At 41.9% G+C, this 19780-nt stretch overlaps 2 protein-coding genes across 7 annotated transcripts; one reads left to right on the forward strand and one right to left on the reverse strand.

Annotated features, from left to right (window-relative positions):
* Positions 1–675: 675 nt before the first annotated feature.
* LOC112247058 (uncharacterized protein C3orf18 homolog) lies at positions 676–10128 on the forward strand. 3 transcript variants are annotated; one of them, XM_024415706.2, is made up of 6 exons: positions 676–1036; positions 1248–1351; positions 6463–6938; positions 7103–7128; positions 8018–8132; positions 9096–10128. In XM_024415706.2, exons 3-6 carry the CDS (start codon positions 6507–6509, stop codon positions 9174–9176), a joined length of 654 nt encoding a protein of 217 aa, XP_024271474.1. In that variant the 5' UTR covers positions 676–1036; positions 1248–1351; positions 6463–6506; the 3' UTR covers positions 9177–10128. The 3 variants fall into 3 exon arrangements, with proteins under 3 accessions (XP_024271474.1, XP_024271475.1, XP_024271476.1); XM_024415707.2 differs by lacking the exon at positions 1248–1351; XM_024415708.2 differs by lacking the exon at positions 1248–1351 and having other exon boundaries at positions 676–837.
* On the reverse strand, positions 10113–19014 carry LOC112247059 (high mobility group protein HMGI-C-like). 4 transcript variants are annotated; one of them, XR_006084746.1, is made up of 7 exons: positions 18843–19014; positions 16317–16516; positions 15718–15801; positions 15479–15529; positions 14487–14564; positions 13376–13414; positions 12719–12820 (listed from the first exon to the last, which is right to left on the reverse strand). XR_006084746.1 is itself a non-coding variant. In XM_024415709.2 (6 exons), the coding sequence occupies exons 1-6, from the start codon at positions 18925–18927 to the stop codon at positions 12716–12718; spliced, it is 564 nt and encodes a 187-aa protein (XP_024271477.1). In that variant the 5' UTR covers positions 18928–18959; the 3' UTR covers positions 10113–12715. The 4 variants fall into 4 exon arrangements, 3 of the variants coding, with proteins under 3 accessions (XP_024271477.1, XP_024271478.1, XP_042187062.1); XM_024415709.2 differs by lacking the exon at positions 14487–14564 and having other exon boundaries at positions 10113–12820; positions 18843–18959; XM_024415710.2 differs by lacking the exons at positions 14487–14564; positions 18843–19014 and adding an exon at positions 18609–18833 and having other exon boundaries at positions 10113–12820.
* Positions 19015–19780: the final 766 nt, after the last annotated feature.

Consider the following 19780-nt stretch of genomic DNA (forward strand, 5'->3'; position numbering starts at 1 on the left):
AAAAGGTTTTAACAAATACCCTTAATTTAAAGCATCTGATTTTCTTCTCAAAATGATTGGTGGCCATGATGACTGCAGACTCCTTCAAAATGAGCTAAGTGAATCAAAGAAGCCAGAAATGAAGAGAGAACATTATGTTGGTCAGGTTTGACCGTGTTGGTTACTGTCCTGAACATCATGCTTCACCTGTTTTGATAATGTATTATAATAAAACAAGACAATTTCTCTCAAAATTGGTCCTCAAGTATGCAGATGTTTTCATTAAAATAAAGCTGTGGCTATTACTGCGTTGTGTGCTGACTGATTGAATGGAATTCTTATGGGTGATCTCTGGGGTAAAATATGGTATCTCATATGTATGATTTCTCAAAATTACAGTACTCAAACAAATCCTTACAACCTAACGGTACTATGAATGAAAAGGGCTTGATTGAAAGCGCATTGGCCTCACTGAAAATCCCCAGTCCGTTGCCTGTTAGAGGATGTGACATCATAGGGTTAATTTCCCCAGGCCAGCCACCCGGATATAATCATCCATCTTGGCCTGACAGCATCTGGTCTCCCCAACCATTAAATCCCATTCTCATCCCTATAAAGCCAGATTGATGGCTCAGAGAGCCAACCCCAGCTGCTGCTTTCACCCCAGCCGACCTATCACAGGAGGGATGGGGGAGGGAGCTTTGGATCACAGAGCTCTTGTTGCAGCATCCCTGGAGCAGCTACTGTTATCTGAAACACAAGGGCCAGGATAGGGGAACAGATCTAAAGAAGAGATAGACGGGGAATCCTCTGGAATCATCCAGGGGTCTGGTTGCTTTGTGTGGAGGGGAGCAGGAGGTGAGAAGAAGTGTTTTCCATGTAAACACCCCCTCAGAAGGGATAAGCGGAGGAGCGGTAGAGAGAGGAGGAAGGGTAGAGAGAGGAGGGGTAGAGAGAGGGGAAACGTTCCTTCTCCCTAGGATATTACCCCTCTATCTGGCTACCTACTACGGCTCCTTTAAAAAAAGTAGTGGTAATCCCATCACATCAAGGAAAGGTAGGTACATACCCCTAACCTGGGAGGTCAATTAAGAGGAGCTTGCATGTCATGTTGGCAGGATTAAAAGCCAGACGTTTGCCGTATTTATACTTATTGACTTACAGAGGAATGATCACTGTGCAACATTTCATGGTGTGAAAAGGACAATTATATTATGGAAATGTTATTTTGACTGTCTTTGTACTGTATTTGCTCTCCAATTGGACAGTGACAAAGCCTGAGACTGGCCCTGGATGTGATTGGTTGAGATCTTGCACTGCACATGTTCCGCATTAGATGAATAGACAGACAGCTGGCAGACTGCATTCTGAGGTGAGATCGGGGATGGCTCATGTGTCTTTGTTTTCACGGCTCGCTTCGAGGCAAGCAACACTGAACCATGCATGAGAGCACCAGCAGTTCCTGATGACTGTGTAATCTTGTTCTCCATAGCCAATGTGAGTAGGACCTTAAAACAGGTTCTCAAGGATGCGGGGCCAGACAGATGACCAGGACGCATACTCAGAGCCTGTGCCGATCAGCTGCCGGGTGTCTTAACTGACATTTTCAACCTCTCCCTAACCCAGTCTGTAATACCTACAGGTTTCAAGCAGACCACCATAGTCCCTGTGCCCAAGAACGCAAAGGTAACCTGTCTAAATGACTATTGCTTTGAACGGTCATTGCTCACATCAACTAAATGCTTTGAACGGTCATTGCTCACATCAACACCATCCTCCCAGACAACCTGGACCCACTCCAATTCACATACCACCCCAAGAGATCCACAGATGACACAATTTATTTTGTACTCCACACTGCCCTCCCACCTGGACAAGAGGAACCCCTATGTGAGAATTCAGTTCATTGACTACAGCTCAGCTTTCAACACCATAGTCCTCTTCCAAGCACTATGGTGTTGTTCACCCACAACTGCGTGGCTGCGCACAACTCCAACACCATCATTAAGTTTACTGACGACATGACAGTGGTAGGTCTGATCACTGACGACAATGAAACCACCTATAGAGAGGTGGTCAGTGACCTGGCAGAGCGGTGCCAGGACAACAACCTCTCCCTCAATGTCAGCAAGACAAAGGAGCTGATTGTGGACTACAGGAAACGGACGGACGAGCACGCCCCATCAACATTGACAGGGCTGCAGTGGAGCGGGGGCGTATGTCTTATGGCCAACGTGACATGGTGTGATGAAAGAAACATACAGGAACTCAAATCCTTCTGTTCACCTGATTTAGAATTCCTCACAATCAAATGTAGACCGCATTATCTACCAAGAGAATTCTCTTCGATTATAATCACAGCCGTATATATCCCCCCCCAAGCAGACACATCGATGGCTCTGAACAAACTTTATTTAACTCTCTGCAAACTGGAAACGATTTATCCGGAGGCTGCATTCATTGTAGCTGGGGATTTTAACAAGGCTAATCTGAAAACAAGACTCCCTAAATTTTATCAGCATATCGATTGCGCAACCAGGGGTGGAAAGACCCTGGATCATTGTTACTCTAACTTCCGCGACGCATATAAGGCCCTGTCCCCGCCCCCTTTCGGAAAAGCTGACCACGACTCCATTTTGTTGATCCCTGCCTACAGACAGAAACTAAAACAAGAAGCTCCCACGCTGAGGTCTGTCCAACGCTGGTCCGACCAAGCTGACTCCACACTCCAAGACTGCTTCCATCACGTGGACTGGGAGATGTTTCGTATTGCGTCAGACAACAACATTGACGAATACGCTGATACGGTGTGCGAGTTCATTAGAACGTGCGTTGAAGATGTCATTCCCATAGCAACGATTAAAACATTCCCTAACCAGAAACCGTGGATTGATGGCAGCATTCGTGTGAAACTGAAGGCACGAACCACTGCTTTTAATCAGGGCAAGGTGTCTGGTAACATGACTGAATACAAACAGTGCAGCTATTCCCTCCGCAAGGCTATCAAACAAGCTAAGCGCCAGTACAGAGACAAAGTAGAATCTCAATTCAACAGCTCAGACACAAGAGGTATGTGGCAGGGTCTACAGTCAATCACGGACTACAGGAAGAAACCCAGCCCAGTCACGGACCAGGATGTCTTGCTCCCAGGCAGACTAAATAACTTTTTTGCCCGCTTTGAGGACAATACAGTGCCACTGACACGGCCTGCAACGGAAACATGCGGTCTCGCGATCACCTCCACCCTCCTTCACAGACGATGCAATCTCAACCACACTGCACACTGCCCTAACCCATCTGGACAAGAGGAATACCTATGTGAGAATGCTGTTCATCGACTACAGCTCGGCATTCAACACCATAGTACCCTCCAAGCTCGTCATCAAGCTCGAGACCCTGGGTCTCGACCCCGCCCTGTGCAACTGGGTACTGGACTTCCTGACGGGCCGCCCCCAGTTGGTGAGGGTAGGCAACAACATCTCCTCCCCGCTGATCCTCAACACTGGGGCCCCACAAGGGTGCGTTCTGAGCCCTCTCCTGTACTCCCTGTTCACCCACGACTGCGTGGCCATGCACGCCTCCAACTCAATCATCAAGTTTGCGGACGACACAACAGTGGTAGGCTTGATTACCAACAACGACGAGACGGCCTACAGGGAGGAGGTGAGGGCCCTCGGAGTGTGGTGTCAGGAAAATAACCTCACACTCAACGTCAACAAAACTAAGGAGATGATTGTGGACTTCAGGAAACAGCAGAGGGAACACCCCCATCCACATCGATGGAACAGTAGTGGAGAGGGTAGCAAGTTTTAAGTTCCTCGGCATACACATCACAGACAAACTGAATTGGTCCACTCACACAGACAGCATCGTGAGGAAGGCGCAGCAGCGCCTCTTCAACCTCAGGAGGCTGAAGAAATTCGGCTTGTCACCAAAAGCACTCACAAACTTCTACAGATGCACAATCGAGAGCATCCTGGCGGGCTGTATCACCGCCTGGTATGGCAACTGCACCGCCCTCAACCGTAAGGCTCTCAGAGGGTAGTGAGGTCTGCGCAACGCATCACCGGGGGCAAACTACCTGCCCTCCAGGACACCTACACCACCCGATGCTACAGGAAGGCCATAAAGATCATCAAGGACATCAACCACCCGAGCCACTGCCTGTTCACCCCGCTGTCATCCAGAAGGCGAGGTCAGTACAGGTGCATCAAAGCTGGGACCGAGAGACTGAAAAACAGCTTCTATCTCAAGGCCATCAGACTGTTAAACAGCCACCACTAACATTGAGTGGCTACTGCCAACACACTGTCAATGACACTGACTCTACTCCAGCCACTTTAATCATGGGAATTGATGGGAAATGATGTAAATATACCACTAGCCACTTTAAACAATGCTACCTTATATAATGTTACTTACCCTACATTGTTCATCTCATATGCATACGTTGATACTGTACTCTATATCATCGACTGCATCCTTATGTAATACATGTATCACTAGCCACTTTAACTATGCCACTTGGTTTACATACTTATCTCATATGTATATACTGTACTCGATATCATCTACTGTATCTTGCCTATGCTGCTCTGTACCATCACTCATTCATATATCCTTATGTACATATTCTTTATCCCCTTACACTGTGTATAAGACAGTAGTTTTTTTTGGAATTGTTAGTTAGATTACTTGCTCGTTATTACTGCATTGTCGGAACTAGAAGCACAAGCATTTCGCTACACTCGCATTAACATCTGCTAACCATGTGTATGTGACAAATAAAATTTGACTTGATTTGATTTGATTTTGAGCGGGTCGAGTGCTTCAAGTTCCTCTGCGTCCACATCAGTAAGGAATTAACATGGTCCACACACATCAACACAGTCATGAAGGAGGCTGAAAAGATTTGGCATGGCTCTCAGTTACTCAAAAAGTTATACAGCTGCACCATTGAGAGCATCTTGACTGGCTGCATCAGTGTTTGGTATCGCAACTGCTTGGCATCCGACCACAAGGCGCTACAGAGGGTAGTGTGTACGGCCCATTACATCACTGGGGCCGAGCTCCACCCAAATCACAGACTGTTCTGCAAGCGATACCAATGCACCAAGACTGGAACCAACGGGACCCAAAACAACTTCTACATCCAAGCCATAAGACTACTAAATAGTTAACCAAATATCTACCCAAATATCTACCCAAATATCTACCCAAATATCTACCCAAATATCTACCCAAATATCTACCCAAATATCTGCCCAAATATCTACCCAAATATCTACCCAAATATCTACCCAAATATCTACCCAAATATCTGCATTGACCCTTTTTGCACCAACTCTTTTGACTCATCACATAAGCTGCTGCTACTGTTTATTACCTATCCTGCTGCCTAGTCACTTTACCCCTACCTGAACATATCTACCTCAATTACCCCATACCCTTGCACATGGACTCGGTACTGGTACCCTGTGTATATAGCCAAGTTACTGTTACTCATTGTGTATTTACTCCTCGTGTTATAATTGTTTCTATATTTTTCTCTCTGCATTGTTGGGAAGGGCCCATAAGTAAGCATTTCACTGTTCGTCTACACGAACAGTGCACCATTGTTGTTTACAAAGCATGTGACAAATACAATTTTATTTTATTTGTGTGAGACTATACTAGATTGTATCATGTCTGCCATACTATTGTACATGGCAGAATTCAGCATGTAAATACACTGACCCTCTGGCTCACAGTTTAATGATATCTTATGAAGGCTTAATGAAGCCTACACTAGCCCTATATAAGGTTTATATACTGTACATGCTTTATAAATACTATATAAAGGGTGGTGTGTGTGTGGTTGTGCAGTACTACTGTATGTGTGCACACTTCAGAGCGACTGTGTAAACAGCACACCTTCTGACACATTGCCTAACAAAGTGTGCTGAATTTCTTAGGGTTGGTTTTCCTCTGTATTTTCTCTGCTACGTTCTGCCACCCTTTTCTCTGCTTCTGGTGCCCACATCCTGCCCACAACACCCACTGCTGCCCTGTCGGCACAACAGGTTCTGGGGTTTAATCTGATGGAACCAGGGGTGGGGACATATATGCTTTTACCTGTTTCTACAAATACACACTTCTACGAGGCGAACATCGTGTCATGTCATGAGCACTGTGAAAAATACACACAATTATTTTGCATCTAGTTGAGTTTTTATGGAGGATGCACCTTGGTGCCAATTTGTTTCAGTATTTCACAAAAAGATTAACACCTGACTGCTTTCAGTAGGTGATCAGAGGTTTTGCCTTGATCAGAATCAGAATGAAAGTGCCCTCCTGTTTGACACATGTGTATTTCAGACCTCAAACATGTTACACACACACAAAACCAACCTACAACCAACCAAGCCATATGATATGCTATTGTAGTGTGCATAATATGTTTGTTTGTTTTCTGATCTGATGGTGTTAAATGATCTGTTTTAGGTTCTGCCTGGAGAGTGTGTTCTGGTGTACTCAATGCATTCCCAATGCTTCAGCAGACCTCAGTCCAGAGAGAGTCAACCTGTGGCTGTTGTGACACACCTGAGATACAGACAAGAGTCACATTGAGACAACCACAGCAGTGGGACACAAGACAACTCTCCACATTGCTTTGTTGTTTCCTCTTAGCTGAAACCATGGATATGACTACGGCCAAGACCACCACAAGCTTTATCTCCACTGTCTCCAGCACCTCCATGACCCCCATTCTCACTGTTACAACGGATGCCAGGATGGAACAGGAGATGGTCACAGAGTCCAGGACAAAACTCATGACCACTAACATAACTATAACAACAACCAACGAGACAAGCTTCAATGCCACCAAGCTGCCAGAGTTGGAGCTCGAGGGCTCTGAGATGGGCATGGTGTTGGTGCCCTTTGGCATTATCACTGTAATTGGCCTGACATTGGTCGTGGTAAGAAAGCAATTGCTTCAGTCACTACCTAGTTTCCATGCCCACAAAATATGTCTGTTTGTCACGACAGTGTACACAGTATGAATGAGTTTAATTTCCTCCTCTTATCTAATTAACAATGATATGTGTGACTCCCTGTGCCCCACCATGTCTTCCACTCCCAGATGCTGTACATCAGGAAACGGAAGAGGTGAGGAAGTTCCTTATTATATAAGAGTTGAAGTTATCAGCCAGATTTGTGAAAGGGAGGGCTACCTTCTATGCATATCCAAATAATTATAGCATTAAGAGAAAAATGTCAGTAATCTTTGTCCTGGGAACCCAAAAGTTGAACGAGCTGATGTTAGCACAGAGGAGTCCCTGCCCATATTCTGAAAACCTACCATAATCAAGTATCTTGATTAAATCCCACGCCCCCCCCTTCCCCTAAAAAAGAATAACACTCACACTGTTCTTTTCCTACTAGCACTGATTTAGCTGATTACTATTTTATTGAGGAAAAATTGACTTATGATATGTGGTTGTCTCACATAGCTATATATTTATTTAATTGAAATTTTGAAACAAACAAAGAATACTTAGTAACAAAAATAATATGGCAACTACTGTCCAATGATAATAACAATTAAATAAAAAAGTATGAGGCAACTACTGTCTTCTGTTTTGGAGTGACAGCCAATTTAGTAATTCATACATTGTGCAATTCTGAGTTTTATAACGGCATCCAATAATTAATCTGGAAAGATTGTTATAAATTACATCTAATGCACAAAGTAAGGTCTTGGTTTTGTTTTGATAGATGACGTCACCATAGTGTAGGATTGGATGCAGCAGTTGGGTTACTAAATGATTTTGAATGGATATAGTAAAACCATTCTTAGATCTGTACAGTAACCCAAGCTTATAGTTAGGACTTTTTCTTAATGCACTAACTGTAAGTCACTCTGGAAAAGAGCATCTTCTAAATGACCAACATTTAAAATGTAATGTCTTTCTAACAATTCATTAAAAGGTTTCAATACTACATAGATGCATTTTTCTAACTATTACTTTCCTCCTGTCCTGTGTTCACTGTTCAGACTGGAGAAGCTGAGGCACCAGCTGATGCCCATGTATAACTTTGATCCGGCAGAGGAACAGGATGACTTGGAACAGGAACTCCTGGACCACAACCTCACAGGACCCAATAACAAGGTAGTATACGACACAGGTCTGAAGCAGTTCCCAGGCTACACTCCCCTCTTCAGTGATACTGATCCTCTACTGTAGATCTACGATGATACAAGTCTTGATGGTTACATTATGTTCAGACTCGTCTTTAGTAACCCGCAGTGATCTATTGCTCACTGATCTACAGTTACTGGATCTCATCTATATTTATCTACAATGGATTCATAAATCTATAGGTTCAGAGCATCATAATGTACTCCAACAGAGCTTTGTGACTACAGTGCTTACATTACGAGTAACCAGTTGCTATTTTATACTCATATGAATGGACTTTTTTCTTTTAAGTTTTGACAATAGGCAAAATGGTAATACATATGGTAAAGTCTAATTTGTGTTTGTTGTTCCATTTTCCTTAAGCTACCCTTTTAAAAAACACTTACATACTACGTGTGGACCTTGCCGTGTTAATTATTCTCCACTTACATACAACAACTTCGACGATTACAACAGAATACCACTGTACACACATGCACAACCTTTTCTACTACACTGGAGTGACACACACCGATACCCTCATTTCACATCTTCTCTCTGTGTGCCTAATACCACCAAATTGTTGATTACTGCCTCATCACTCTCACCTCACTGCTCCTAAATGTCCCAAAATGACTGATTTCCTAATTTTCCCCTTGTGATTGACATGACTAGGCTATGAATGTGATTATAAAAATTTGTGTGGCAGTACTGGTTTCCTTTACAGACATGTCACTGACAAATACTACATAATTATCTCTTCCAAATTAACATACAGTAGATATCTTAAGTACTAAATTCACTTCTCCACCCATTGATTTGTTTCCCTAACGCTACATTACTAAAATAAATGTTATAAGCAATCACAGCAGTGGCAGATTCAATATTCAATGGTTACAAAATTCTAGTATTACCATGGAAACTATTGTGTCTCACAGTTTTAACCCCCCCCAGACTCTCACGACCTCCCAGGGGACGACACAGAGGCCCAGTCGCCTGGTCTTCACAGACGTAGCCAACGGTCTCAATGCATAACTACACTCTTAAAGACATGAGAGGGGACTGGGGGGCGTGGGGACGGGACTAGCTATTCCGTCATTGAGATATGTTGCTCAGGAAAAAAAGGAAAACTGGAATGAAGGCCATGGAAACATACTGATGTCTGGGGGATGTTTTTCAGGCTGTGCTATAAGGGAATTCTGATGTTTAAGTTGTAATGTAGTCATAGTTTAACTGTGAGGTTCTCCCATCATTGTCATTAGTCCACATCATCTACAGTGACTATGGTGGGATATATGGGGAAATTAGGTGGACTTTATTGAACTAAGGATTTTGTACTGGTTGTTATTTGTTGCACAAATACTTAATGGGTTTTTGTTGGATCACTGTCTTTCTCTGTAGTTAAGTGATAGTGGTGGTAGAACTCCTACGTCCATCTTCATTGAAAACTTTGTCTAGAATGTATTCATTTCCACATGTTCGTATTTTGCTGCTAAAATGTAGACAACCACATTTGAGAAGAGTCTCCTCTAAAATGGTTATGCAAAAATGTTGACTTTTTACTGCTTCCATAATGGTGGTGGACTAGAGACCTGGAACGACAAGGAAATGGACATTCTACACATTGAAGAACTAAAACACGACATCAGGAGATCTGGAGGACAATGCCTGGGGTACTGTAACCCACCTAGTGTACATTACTGTACCCCTGTCCACACATCCAAAATGTGTCTTTCAGCACTTCTGTCTCTATCGCCCCTTTGCCCTCAAAGTATTAGTATATTTCCTCTAAGTAATAAAGTATTAGTATATTTCCTCTAAGTAATAAAGTATTAGTATGTTTCCTCTATAACAAGTAATAAAGCAGCAACATTGGTTTCTATACACTTAAAGATACAGTATTTAACCAACAGTATTTTGACGACCACTTATTGTGCCGCTACTTTTTGATGAATACATGACAGACGAACATAGCTATGTGATACTTTTATTGGTAACAGACAGACCAAGCAGCACCTCTATACTCATGCAAAAACACACCATAAAGCGAGACAGATCAGAGGCAAACTAAAAAATACCATTTTGAGTTGTGTATTCAAGTTCAAATGGATTACATTGAAAATAAATCTTCATGAAGTACATGATCAAGGAGACTGAAATGAAAGGGACACATTTCCAAATGTTGCAAAAAAATATGAAAAGCTTAAAAACTGAAGATGTTACGAGATAACAGGACCCAACTACATTACTCAATATTTAAAAGCCCTTGTACATAAAGCATTACAACAAGCACATGACAAACTCCTAAGATATGTGTACTTATATACACACACACACACTGAATATACTGTATCTATATCAGTAAGCTCAGAGCAACACTGTCAATTTCATATAGACAGTGGATATCCTGACGTTGCTGAGGTATGAAGTTAGGTTAGGAGGCACTTTTACTGACATCACAATGCAGTACTTCGGGTTTATTTACCTGTACGATATGCTGTTATGAACCTAGTGAGATGAGTGGACAGCAGATATATGTTCTATAGGTCTCATAAGATCACATGGGACAAGCAAAGCTAAAATCAGTCAGCCACCCCTCTGGGGAAGTGCTCAGTGCCAAAAACAGACCTGTTTCAGACGTAGTCCACATGGCAAACAGTAATTCCAGCCAAAGACGTGAAGTAATAAGAAAAAGACAGAGTTTAGGTTAGAAACTTGCAACTGACAGAAAAAGACTGTATGTGGACTTGTCCACCCTCTCCAGAAATACATTACAGGAAGAGCCCAAGAAACGAAAATGTTAACTTTTATCTCACTATTTCATGTCTCACATGTCACTGACATCAATTCATCAAATGGTATGGTTGTTAATCTAACGTCTGCAGTTTGAATGTGAGAACATGAAATGACGACGTATCTTATGTAAAAAGCTAAGAGGGGAACACGTTGTTATAGAGGTTCACAGAGGTTGTTATAGAACAAATAAAACATAAGTAAAAACTACAGCAAACAGTAAAATATTGGGTCATTTTGAACCAGGTACTGTAGATAGACCCATTCTCAAGACAGGCATTTCATCAGAGCCACTAAAGGCTTCTGCTGGGATTCACTTAAAGAGTCTGTCAGCATGGGAGTGGGAGGGAGAGTGTGAGGCTAGCGGGTACAGTACGCATGGGAGTATCCTGAGTAGGTATGTGTGTGTTTGTTCGTTTTTTTGGTATGGGGAGAGGCTATAAGAGTCCTCTGATTTCCGTGACTGAGGTAGACTGAAAGGTAAAGGGACTGAGGTGAGTTGAGGTCTGAATGAGGTTTGTGTGTCAAGTCATATTGTGAATGTCAAAAAACAAATCAGAAATACACAATAAAATAGAATAATATCATAACTGAGTAGAATGATATGTTCCTGAATAGCTAAATGCATAGCTACATTAAGGCAAAATACCTGAGGTTTTAATGAGTGTATTGAGAAGATAAAGGTAAATACAAAACCTGAGTGTGGTCCGATGTCATGTCAATTGGACACTGTTGAGTTTAGACTTATATCTGCTCATGTTAATGGTCCGATGTCATGTCAATTGGACACTGTTAAGTTTAGACTTATATCTGCTCATGTTAATGGTCCGATGTCATGTCAATTGGACACTGTTGAGTTTAGACTTATTTCTGCTCATGTTAATGGTCCGATGTCATGTCAATTGGACACTGTTGAGTTTAGACTTATTTCTGCTCATGTTAATGGTCCGATGTCATGTCAATTGGACACTGTTGAGTTTAGACTTATTTCTGCTCATGTTAATGGTCCGATGTCATGTCAATTGGACACTGTTAAGTTTAGACTTATATCTGCTCATGTTAATGGTAATGTAAAATGTATTCCCATTCAAATATATATCTAACAAAATATCCCTGTGTTTCTTCACAATCAGGACAGACATAACGTAAATTGGGTCATGCCTCGTCCCAGTAGCCGCTGTTTGAAATGCATCCTTTTCTTTTGAAAACCCTTCCCCACCATCATCACCACCACCACATACACACGTACGTGCTCACACACATGCACGCACGCACACACAAACACACAGCATCAACCAATCTCGTTCATGAGAAAGGGTTTGGGCAGTCAAACTGAATTGTTAAACGGATTGACCAAATCCTTAGTAATCAATCAACTGACCAAAGCTATGTCCATCATTGACCCAGCCTCAGGGCTGGATAGACTCCAGGCACAATAACACAACCAGGCCTACTGTTCTACAAAGCAGGGCTATTATCTGTTGTTTTAGATCCTCATGACAGTGGTTGGATTATACACTCGTAGAAAAAAAGGTGCTATCTAGAACCTAAAAGGGTTCTTTGGCTGTCCCCATAGAACCCTTATTGTTTGCATGTAGAACCAACAGAAGGTTCTACATGGAACTTAAAAATGTTCTACCTTGAACCAAAAAGTGTTCTACCTGGAACCAAAAGGGATCTCCTATGGGGACAGACAAAGAACCCTTTTGGAACCCTTTTTTCTAAGAGTATACACCTCTTTGTCTCTGCCCAAACCTTGAGGTAGTACTGTGGCACATTGTCTATTCCCCCTCTGCTTCTTCCTGGCCTGGAGAGTGAGATGGCAAAGCCTCAGTGGGTAAAGACTGTGACTGTGAGGGGCCCTCCTCGGTTTCTTCTGAAGGACCCTGTGAAAAGACACAAAAATACAGACATTAGTATGTACATGTATGTGTGAGAGTGAGTGCTTGCGTGCGCATGTGTTTGTGTAATGAGTAATGATATACTTGTATGAGTGTGTAAACGAGTGATTCTTTACATGTGGGGAAATAGGTCTGTACGCGAGACCAAGAAATGCTAGGGAGAAGATGGTTATGTCAGGAAACCAAGAAGAAAGGGGAAGAGAACAGTTATATCAGGTTTCCCCGCTCAGCATTGACTCATTCGCATGTCTGTGTCTGAAAAAGGGAGTCTGTCTATGGTTTCAGTTCTTAATGTGTTTTAACGTCTTTGAAACTTGGTTCTGCAGTGAAGATTGTGATAAGATGGATGAGGAAGTTGAATGACATTGGCCTCTTTTTGTGCCAGTGTTGGTGTAATCTGTTGATTCTCTGAAAGAAGGTGCTATTTGAACGGAAGTTCATATTCATCCTCCATGAAAGTAGTGCTCAAGTACAATAGGTAAGAGGATAATTTGAAGAATAAAAACATAATATGACCTATTATGGTGTACTCCTTCTTACCTGCTGCTCCTGGACGACTTCTTGAACTACTCTCTGAGGCTTTGGAGAAGAATAAAAGAAGAGAGAAAGGTTGTTCAATCAATCAGTCCAATTCTCCATTGCACAATGCAGGCCAGCAGTCGACAACTTCAATCGTCAAGGGCTGCAATGTTTTACTTTTAATCAGTGAATGATTTAGACCAGGACTATTAAACTCTGACCCTACAAGGTCCGGAGCCTGATGGCTTTCTGTTCTAAATGATAATTCATTGCATCCACCCGGTGCCCAAGGTCTAAATCAGTCCCTGTTTAAAGGGGAACAACGAAAAGCAATGGGTCTGGCTTCAAGGTCCAGAGTTGAGTTTGAGGGATTTGGACCAACGATGGGCAACTCAGTCGGGATCTCAAATTACTGTTGAGAGTTTGAATAGCAGAATACACCAGGTGCAATTTCAAAATGTGGTTGTGCATCAGCAGTTTTTATCTTGTTATGTCAGTCACTGACAGTCACTCAATTAGCCCATGTCAGCAAAAAAAATGTTGATTGGTGAGTCAGCCTAAACTTACCGACCAGGGTGTCCCCATTGATTTTGTTAGTCACTCTCACTCAGATATCATATCCTCCCCACGAGGGGAATTTCACTTTGGGCCACCAAAAGTCTAGGACTGGTTCTGACTGCATGTGTTGGTATGGTAGAGGGTAAGCAGACCCGTGAGCCACTGCGGTCCCTCATGATTAGTTCAGATTTTTTTGTGGCCCCCACCCCCATCAAAGTTACCATCCCTGATTCAGACCTAGGACACCAGGTTAGGGAATGCTCTTGCCAATCACTGACACGAATCAGGAAAAACAGAGGGCACTACTGCCCTTAAATCATAAAAGTCTAAGCCGTTGGAGGGCTACTGTTACAAGATGGTCATACCATGGATCATTTAGCTATTTGATTTGGAGTTTTAGGACCCCTTTAGGTATACATTTTTGTTGTTGTTGAAATTGCTCACAGCCCATATAAATGCATTTTTATTTTTATTTAACTAGGCAAGTCAGTTAAGAACAAATTCATATTTACAATGACAGCCTAGGAACAGAGGGTTAACTGCCTTGTTCGGGGGCAGAACGACAGATCTTTACCTTGTCAGCTCGGGGTTCGATCTAGCAACCTTTCGGTTACTGGCTCAACGCTCTAACCACTAGGCTACCTGCCACCTCCTAAACGACAAAACAGACAGTACAAAAATAAATCATAAGGAATAAGGTTTTGAAGTGTCTGTCCTATATCTAGGAGATATAAGAAAGCTCAGGAAATATATATTTCAATTTTGGACACACGGTTAACCCCTTTTTTGGAGGGCACAAAACTACTTCCATACTTTCATTCATTTTTGATAATGGTACCTGGTTACCATCAGAGTCCCGTGACATTTATGGGGGTTGTAGAGCAAAACGGAGAACAACATCGTGTTTGTGAGTCTCCTCTTTCCATAGTGGGGTCATATTAGTTTGTAGCCCAAACGGTTTGGACGCTACAGACAGAAGTTGGCACATCGACTCTACCGACTTCAGATGACTCCTGTGAGGCTTCTGGGGGTTGTAGAGCAAAATGGAGAAACCGTTCGGACACGACAGAAGTTTTTTGTGAGAAGACCAATTTTCAGAATGTCCCCTGGTCTGACAAACAGAGCTTTAGTTCTGCCACTTTTCACAACAGATGCGGAAGGCCCGACATAGGCGGTTGCGTTTGATTGAGATGCAGCCCATGCAAATATATATATCTCTAGCTTAAACAGACTCTTATGGATATTTTAAGGTAGCACTTACCAAACTTGGTCCTGGGGAGCCCAAAGGGTGTTTATTTTGTTTTTTGCCCGAGCACTACACAGCTGATTCAAATAATCAATTAATCATCAAGCTTTGATCATTTGAATCAGCTGTGTGGAAGGAAAAAAAGTGCACCCCTTGGGGACCCCAGGACCAAGTTTGTGAAACACTGCCTTGAGGACTGAAGTTGTGCATTCCTAGGATACAAAGAGAGATAGGAGTCTAGGGGGCGTACATTTGAGGTGCATATCAGTAGGCCTCATTACATGTGTGTGCTTGAGTGAATGTGTATGTTAGCCTCATACCCATTTCCTTGGCCGGCCCCTTGGTCTTCTCTCCCCGACAGGCTCTATTTCCTGACACAGAAAGGATGGAGGATAAAGCAGAGATGATTGTATTGTTTATTATATACACAAAATGTCTACTCACAACCCTATTCCTACAGTTGATATTTTCTGTTCAGCTCCTATGCCTAGTTGGATTCTTTGTTTTTATTGCATATTTCATGTTAACGATATCCATGAACATGAGAAGATGATCTTACCTTGGGTGTGGCACGAGGGCCTTTGTTCTTGCTTCCTCTGGGTCGTCCTCTCGGCCTCTTTGGAGTTGGGGGGCCAGTGGACTCCTGGGGAGAGATGAAGCAAAATCAGGAACTGCTATGGTTATCACTCTGACTCTTTCCATAGCCAAAGCAGCTGTGACCCACTCTATTCAATAACATTGCATAGAAAAACCTATGCCAGACTACAGTTGTTAAAATGTGCATTTGGGTTGCTGCTTATGACAGGGTGCTATATTTCAGTTATTGTGTCATATACAGATTTAGGATCTTAATTTGATAACCCTGTTACAGGAGAATGTTCCTACAATGCAGGACATTTTTTGTGTATTTGATTTTTAAAAAGGCTTCTGAAGTTTGTAATTTCCACTTAGAAATTTCAGACTTCATTTTCCCTTACGAAAAATGTATCAACCCATATAAAATGTTTCATTAATAATAATCCACATAATTATTCACATTTCCTGTTGCTGCAGGATTATTTTCCTGCTCATCAAACTAGCTCAAATTAAGATCCTACATCTGCAGGGTCCTGTACAGTGTATGCAGTATGTATGTGGAGGGTTCTGTGGTGGTCCAACCTCCTGTTGTTTCCGTGGGCGACCCCGGCCCCTGCGTGGAGGTGTAGAGTTAGGTGATTGGGCCACGCCTGGCTGTGGTGACAGCTCCTTGGTCCCGCTGTTGCTCATCCCTGTGTCTGTCCACCAGCGCAGTAAGATGGGGGTGTGGGCATGGATGCCCAGAGCTCTGGCCTCAGGGCAGAGGGTTAGGGAGGGGCAGACTTGAACGGCAGGGGGTAGGACACGTGGGAAGTAGAAGGGGGGCTCAGGTTAGCTAGTCAGTGTTGGGCGATCTCTTTCTAGTAGGCCTATTGTAAAGGCATATATAGTTTATACTATCGTGCATAATCTTTGTATTGTTCCAATGTGACTGGGGGCTGGACAAGTTGATACAAATACACTTTCCTCCTCTCACTCTGAACCTCATACAATCATTATGAAAGGCCACACTGCTTTCGTCTTGCAGTCAGTCACAGAGCAAGAGTGAGAGCTGCTTTATAAAAGCCTTTGCACCAGCCATTGCAGGTTCATCTGAACACAGACAGGGGTTTGGCATATGTAGGGAAACATTATCTCAGTCTGCAGTACCTTTAAGTAGCAGAGATATTCACAACTCAGTATCCCATTCAACATTTAGATCTAATCCATCCAGTCTGTACCGGTTATTATTGGTTATCTACTGTATGTCTGTGAGACTGTATATATAGGCTATATGCCTGCTTATTGACATATTTGTTAGATTATGTGAGTATACAGTGCTTTCAACATGGGCTTCTCAGTTACTTTGTACTTGAGTTCATGTGCCTTTAATCTAATATCACCTTCCAAATTGAATACTGTATCACCTTCCAAATCAAATATCACCTTCCAAATCAAATATCACCTTCCAAATCAAATACCACCTTCCAAATCAAATACCACCTTCCAAATCAAATATCACCTTCCAAATCAAATATCACCTTCCAAATCAAATATCACCTTCCAAATCAAATATCACCTTCCAAATCAAATACCACCTTCCAAATCAAATACCACCTTCCAAATCAAATATCACCTTCCAAATCAAATATCACCTTCCAAATCAAATATCACCTTCCAAATCAAATACCACCTTCCAAATCAAATACCACCTTCCAAATCAAATACCACCTTCCAAATCAAATACCACCTTCCAAATCAAATACCACCTTCCAAATCAAATATTGTCTGCACTTTGCATACAGATATTGGAGGCTAAAATCCAGTACTAAATATTTTGCTGCTACACAGGTTACCTTTGTTTATTTCACTAATAACTAAAAACTAGAGGGATTAAAGGACACTTAATTGATTTGAATGATGTAATTCTGCGTTTCATTCCTTCATGAATTAATTAATTGTGTTGTTAATTTTGATTGATTATAGAAACGTGTAGAACATAATCAGAATTCCAAGATCAAGCTCATGCACAGACCAATCAAAAAGGAGATACATCTTGTTGCATTGATATACACTGTAGCTTTTCTTTACCAACAAATGCATTTAAGTAGGAAGTTGGGAGTTGAATTTGTCTGTCTGCAGGAGTAGGCTACAATGTTTTTAAACACAGGTGAAGTCTATGAACAGATACTTTTGCATAGCAGGAGACGATTCGTTTAACTATGTTGCTGGCAGTGAACTAGGAGGACTGAATGTACTTTTTCCATATGGGCGGCAACTGCAACCATAAAAACACATTCTGTGCATTCTTTTAAAACGACCAAAATGTGTGTCAGGCAGCCTACATTCAAACTGTCACGTCTCTTATGTTATACTTTTAAACTTTAGGTCTACTTGACTTAAAAGGCGCCACTTACCAACATAAAATATAGGTTAGAGCAGTGGTATGGTGTCCAATGGAGCAGGACTAACATTGGGCTATAAGAACGATACAGTAGATCACACAAGAGAAAAGTAAACTATTTGTGCATTTTTATCTTTATAGCATAGTCTATATAGTAGACCTACACTGCATCGTCAATACATGTTTAATCGGGACATTCAATTAATTTGACATAATTATTACATAACCTGTATGAGTTTATTTTAATTTACAGCCGGCGCGAAAGCCATGTGTTTACAGCAGAAGATGCAGGGAGAGAGCAAATCATATCGAATCGAAGGACAGCAGTTTGTCTGCGGGTAACCGTTGTACTTAATCTGAATGATCTGAATACACGATTGAGTAGTAACATATTAATCAAATTGAAGAGAAAAATATCAACAATGTTATTGTACAAACATAAACGATAGCCTGTAGGCAGGCCTATAGGAAGGGTAAAATGCTTCACCTACCTTGCTCCCACCAGCTGGTTTTATTGTTAAACTAGACTACCTAATAAAAACACCGATGGAATTGTAGGAAAGTTTACTATTCAGTCTATATTTTATTCTTACGATTTCTTAATCTTACAGACAGTTCCTTGAATAAAGTTTATCTTGGAATGAACTAACAATATGTATCTTTCTTTCTTTCTCTCTCCCCCTCCCTCCTTTCCTCTATCTCACTCAGTCTGTGTGTGATCTTACGTTTGTCTGTCGTATCCTCGTAGTCACGAATACCCCAGTTGAAGTATGATGGGGGTTGGAGCTGGATCATATAGGAACATTGCATACTTTCTCTACCATAGAGGAGGGGTGAAACAGTCGAACACGCCCCTTGCTCATTGGACCACCCACTTGTGAGTGATGGACATCATACAGATGTAGGATCTTAATTTGATCACACTGTTGCAGGAGAACTTTCCTGCAATTCAGGACATTTTCAACTTGAACTTTCCTGCAATGCATTACATTACATTAACAAGTCTTCTGAAGTTTGTAATCTCCACTTTGACATTTCAGACTTGATTTTCCCTTATGAAAAATGTATCAACCCCTACAAAAATGCCCAATAATTATAATCCACATAATTATTCAATTTTCCTGTTGCTGCAGGATTATTTTCCTGCTGTATCAACCTGGCTCAAATTAAGATCTTACATCTGTAGGCTACACTACACTCAGAGGGTTCTACATAGAACCCAAAAGGGTTCTACCTGGAGCCAAAAAGGGTTCTTCAAAGGGTTATCCTATGGGGACAGCCGAAGAACCCCTTTGGAACTCTGTTTTCAAAAAGTGTAGCTGTAGATACTGCAGCTCATACAGTTACAGTACCATGAAAATAGGTCCTACACTACGTAAACAATTGCTTAATCTGCGTTATTCTGTGTGTGGAATGGACTTCAAAACAAGAATTCGAGCTAATATGTTAAAGTTTGTTTACTCAACAAACTGCTGAAGTGACCTAAATTCAGTGCTTAATTTGAGCCGGATCTTGCCGGAACAGGATCCGGCACCTCCCTGTTTTGGACTGTTTTGTCACGGAACCTATTTGGCCAGATCCGGTACCTCTCCTGGCATGAAAAATGTTAACTTTTTGCATTGTAAAAACTAGAATAAAAGTGATCAAAGTTAATTCGATTTAC

The sequence above is a fragment of the Oncorhynchus tshawytscha genome, linkage group LG02, assembly GCF_018296145.1.
Source record: "Oncorhynchus tshawytscha isolate Ot180627B linkage group LG02, Otsh_v2.0, whole genome shotgun sequence".
Taxonomy (NCBI): domain Eukaryota; kingdom Metazoa; phylum Chordata; class Actinopteri; order Salmoniformes; family Salmonidae; genus Oncorhynchus; species Oncorhynchus tshawytscha.

What these genes read in the sequence shown, in the direction of transcription:
- LOC112247058 (XM_024415706.2), top strand. Translation starts at nt 6,507, where the DNA reads ATGCTTCAGCAGACCTCAGTCCAGAGAGAGTCAACCTGTGGCTGTTGT. An exon ending in TTGGCCTGACATTGGTCGTG is followed by an intron (nt 6,939 to 7,102) that starts GTAAGAAAGCAA and finishes TTCCACTCCCAG; the next exon opens with ATGCTGTACATCAGGAAACG. An exon ending in TCACAGGACCCAATAACAAG is followed by an intron (nt 8,133 to 9,095) that starts GTAGTATACGAC and finishes AACCCCCCCCAG; the next exon opens with ACTCTCACGACCTCCCAGGG.
- LOC112247059 (XM_024415709.2), bottom strand. Translation starts at nt 18,927, where the DNA reads ATGCAATGTTCCTATATGATCCAGCTCCAACCCCCATCATACTTCAAC. An exon ending in CGAGGATACGACAGACAAAC is followed by an intron (nt 16,517 to 18,842) that starts GTAAGATCACAC and finishes CTGCCGTTCAAG; the next exon opens with TCTGCCCCTCCCTAACCCTC. An exon ending in GCCCTCGTGCCACACCCAAG is followed by an intron (nt 15,530 to 15,717) that starts GTAAGATCATCT and finishes TTTCTGTGTCAG; the next exon opens with GAAATAGAGCCTGTCGGGGA.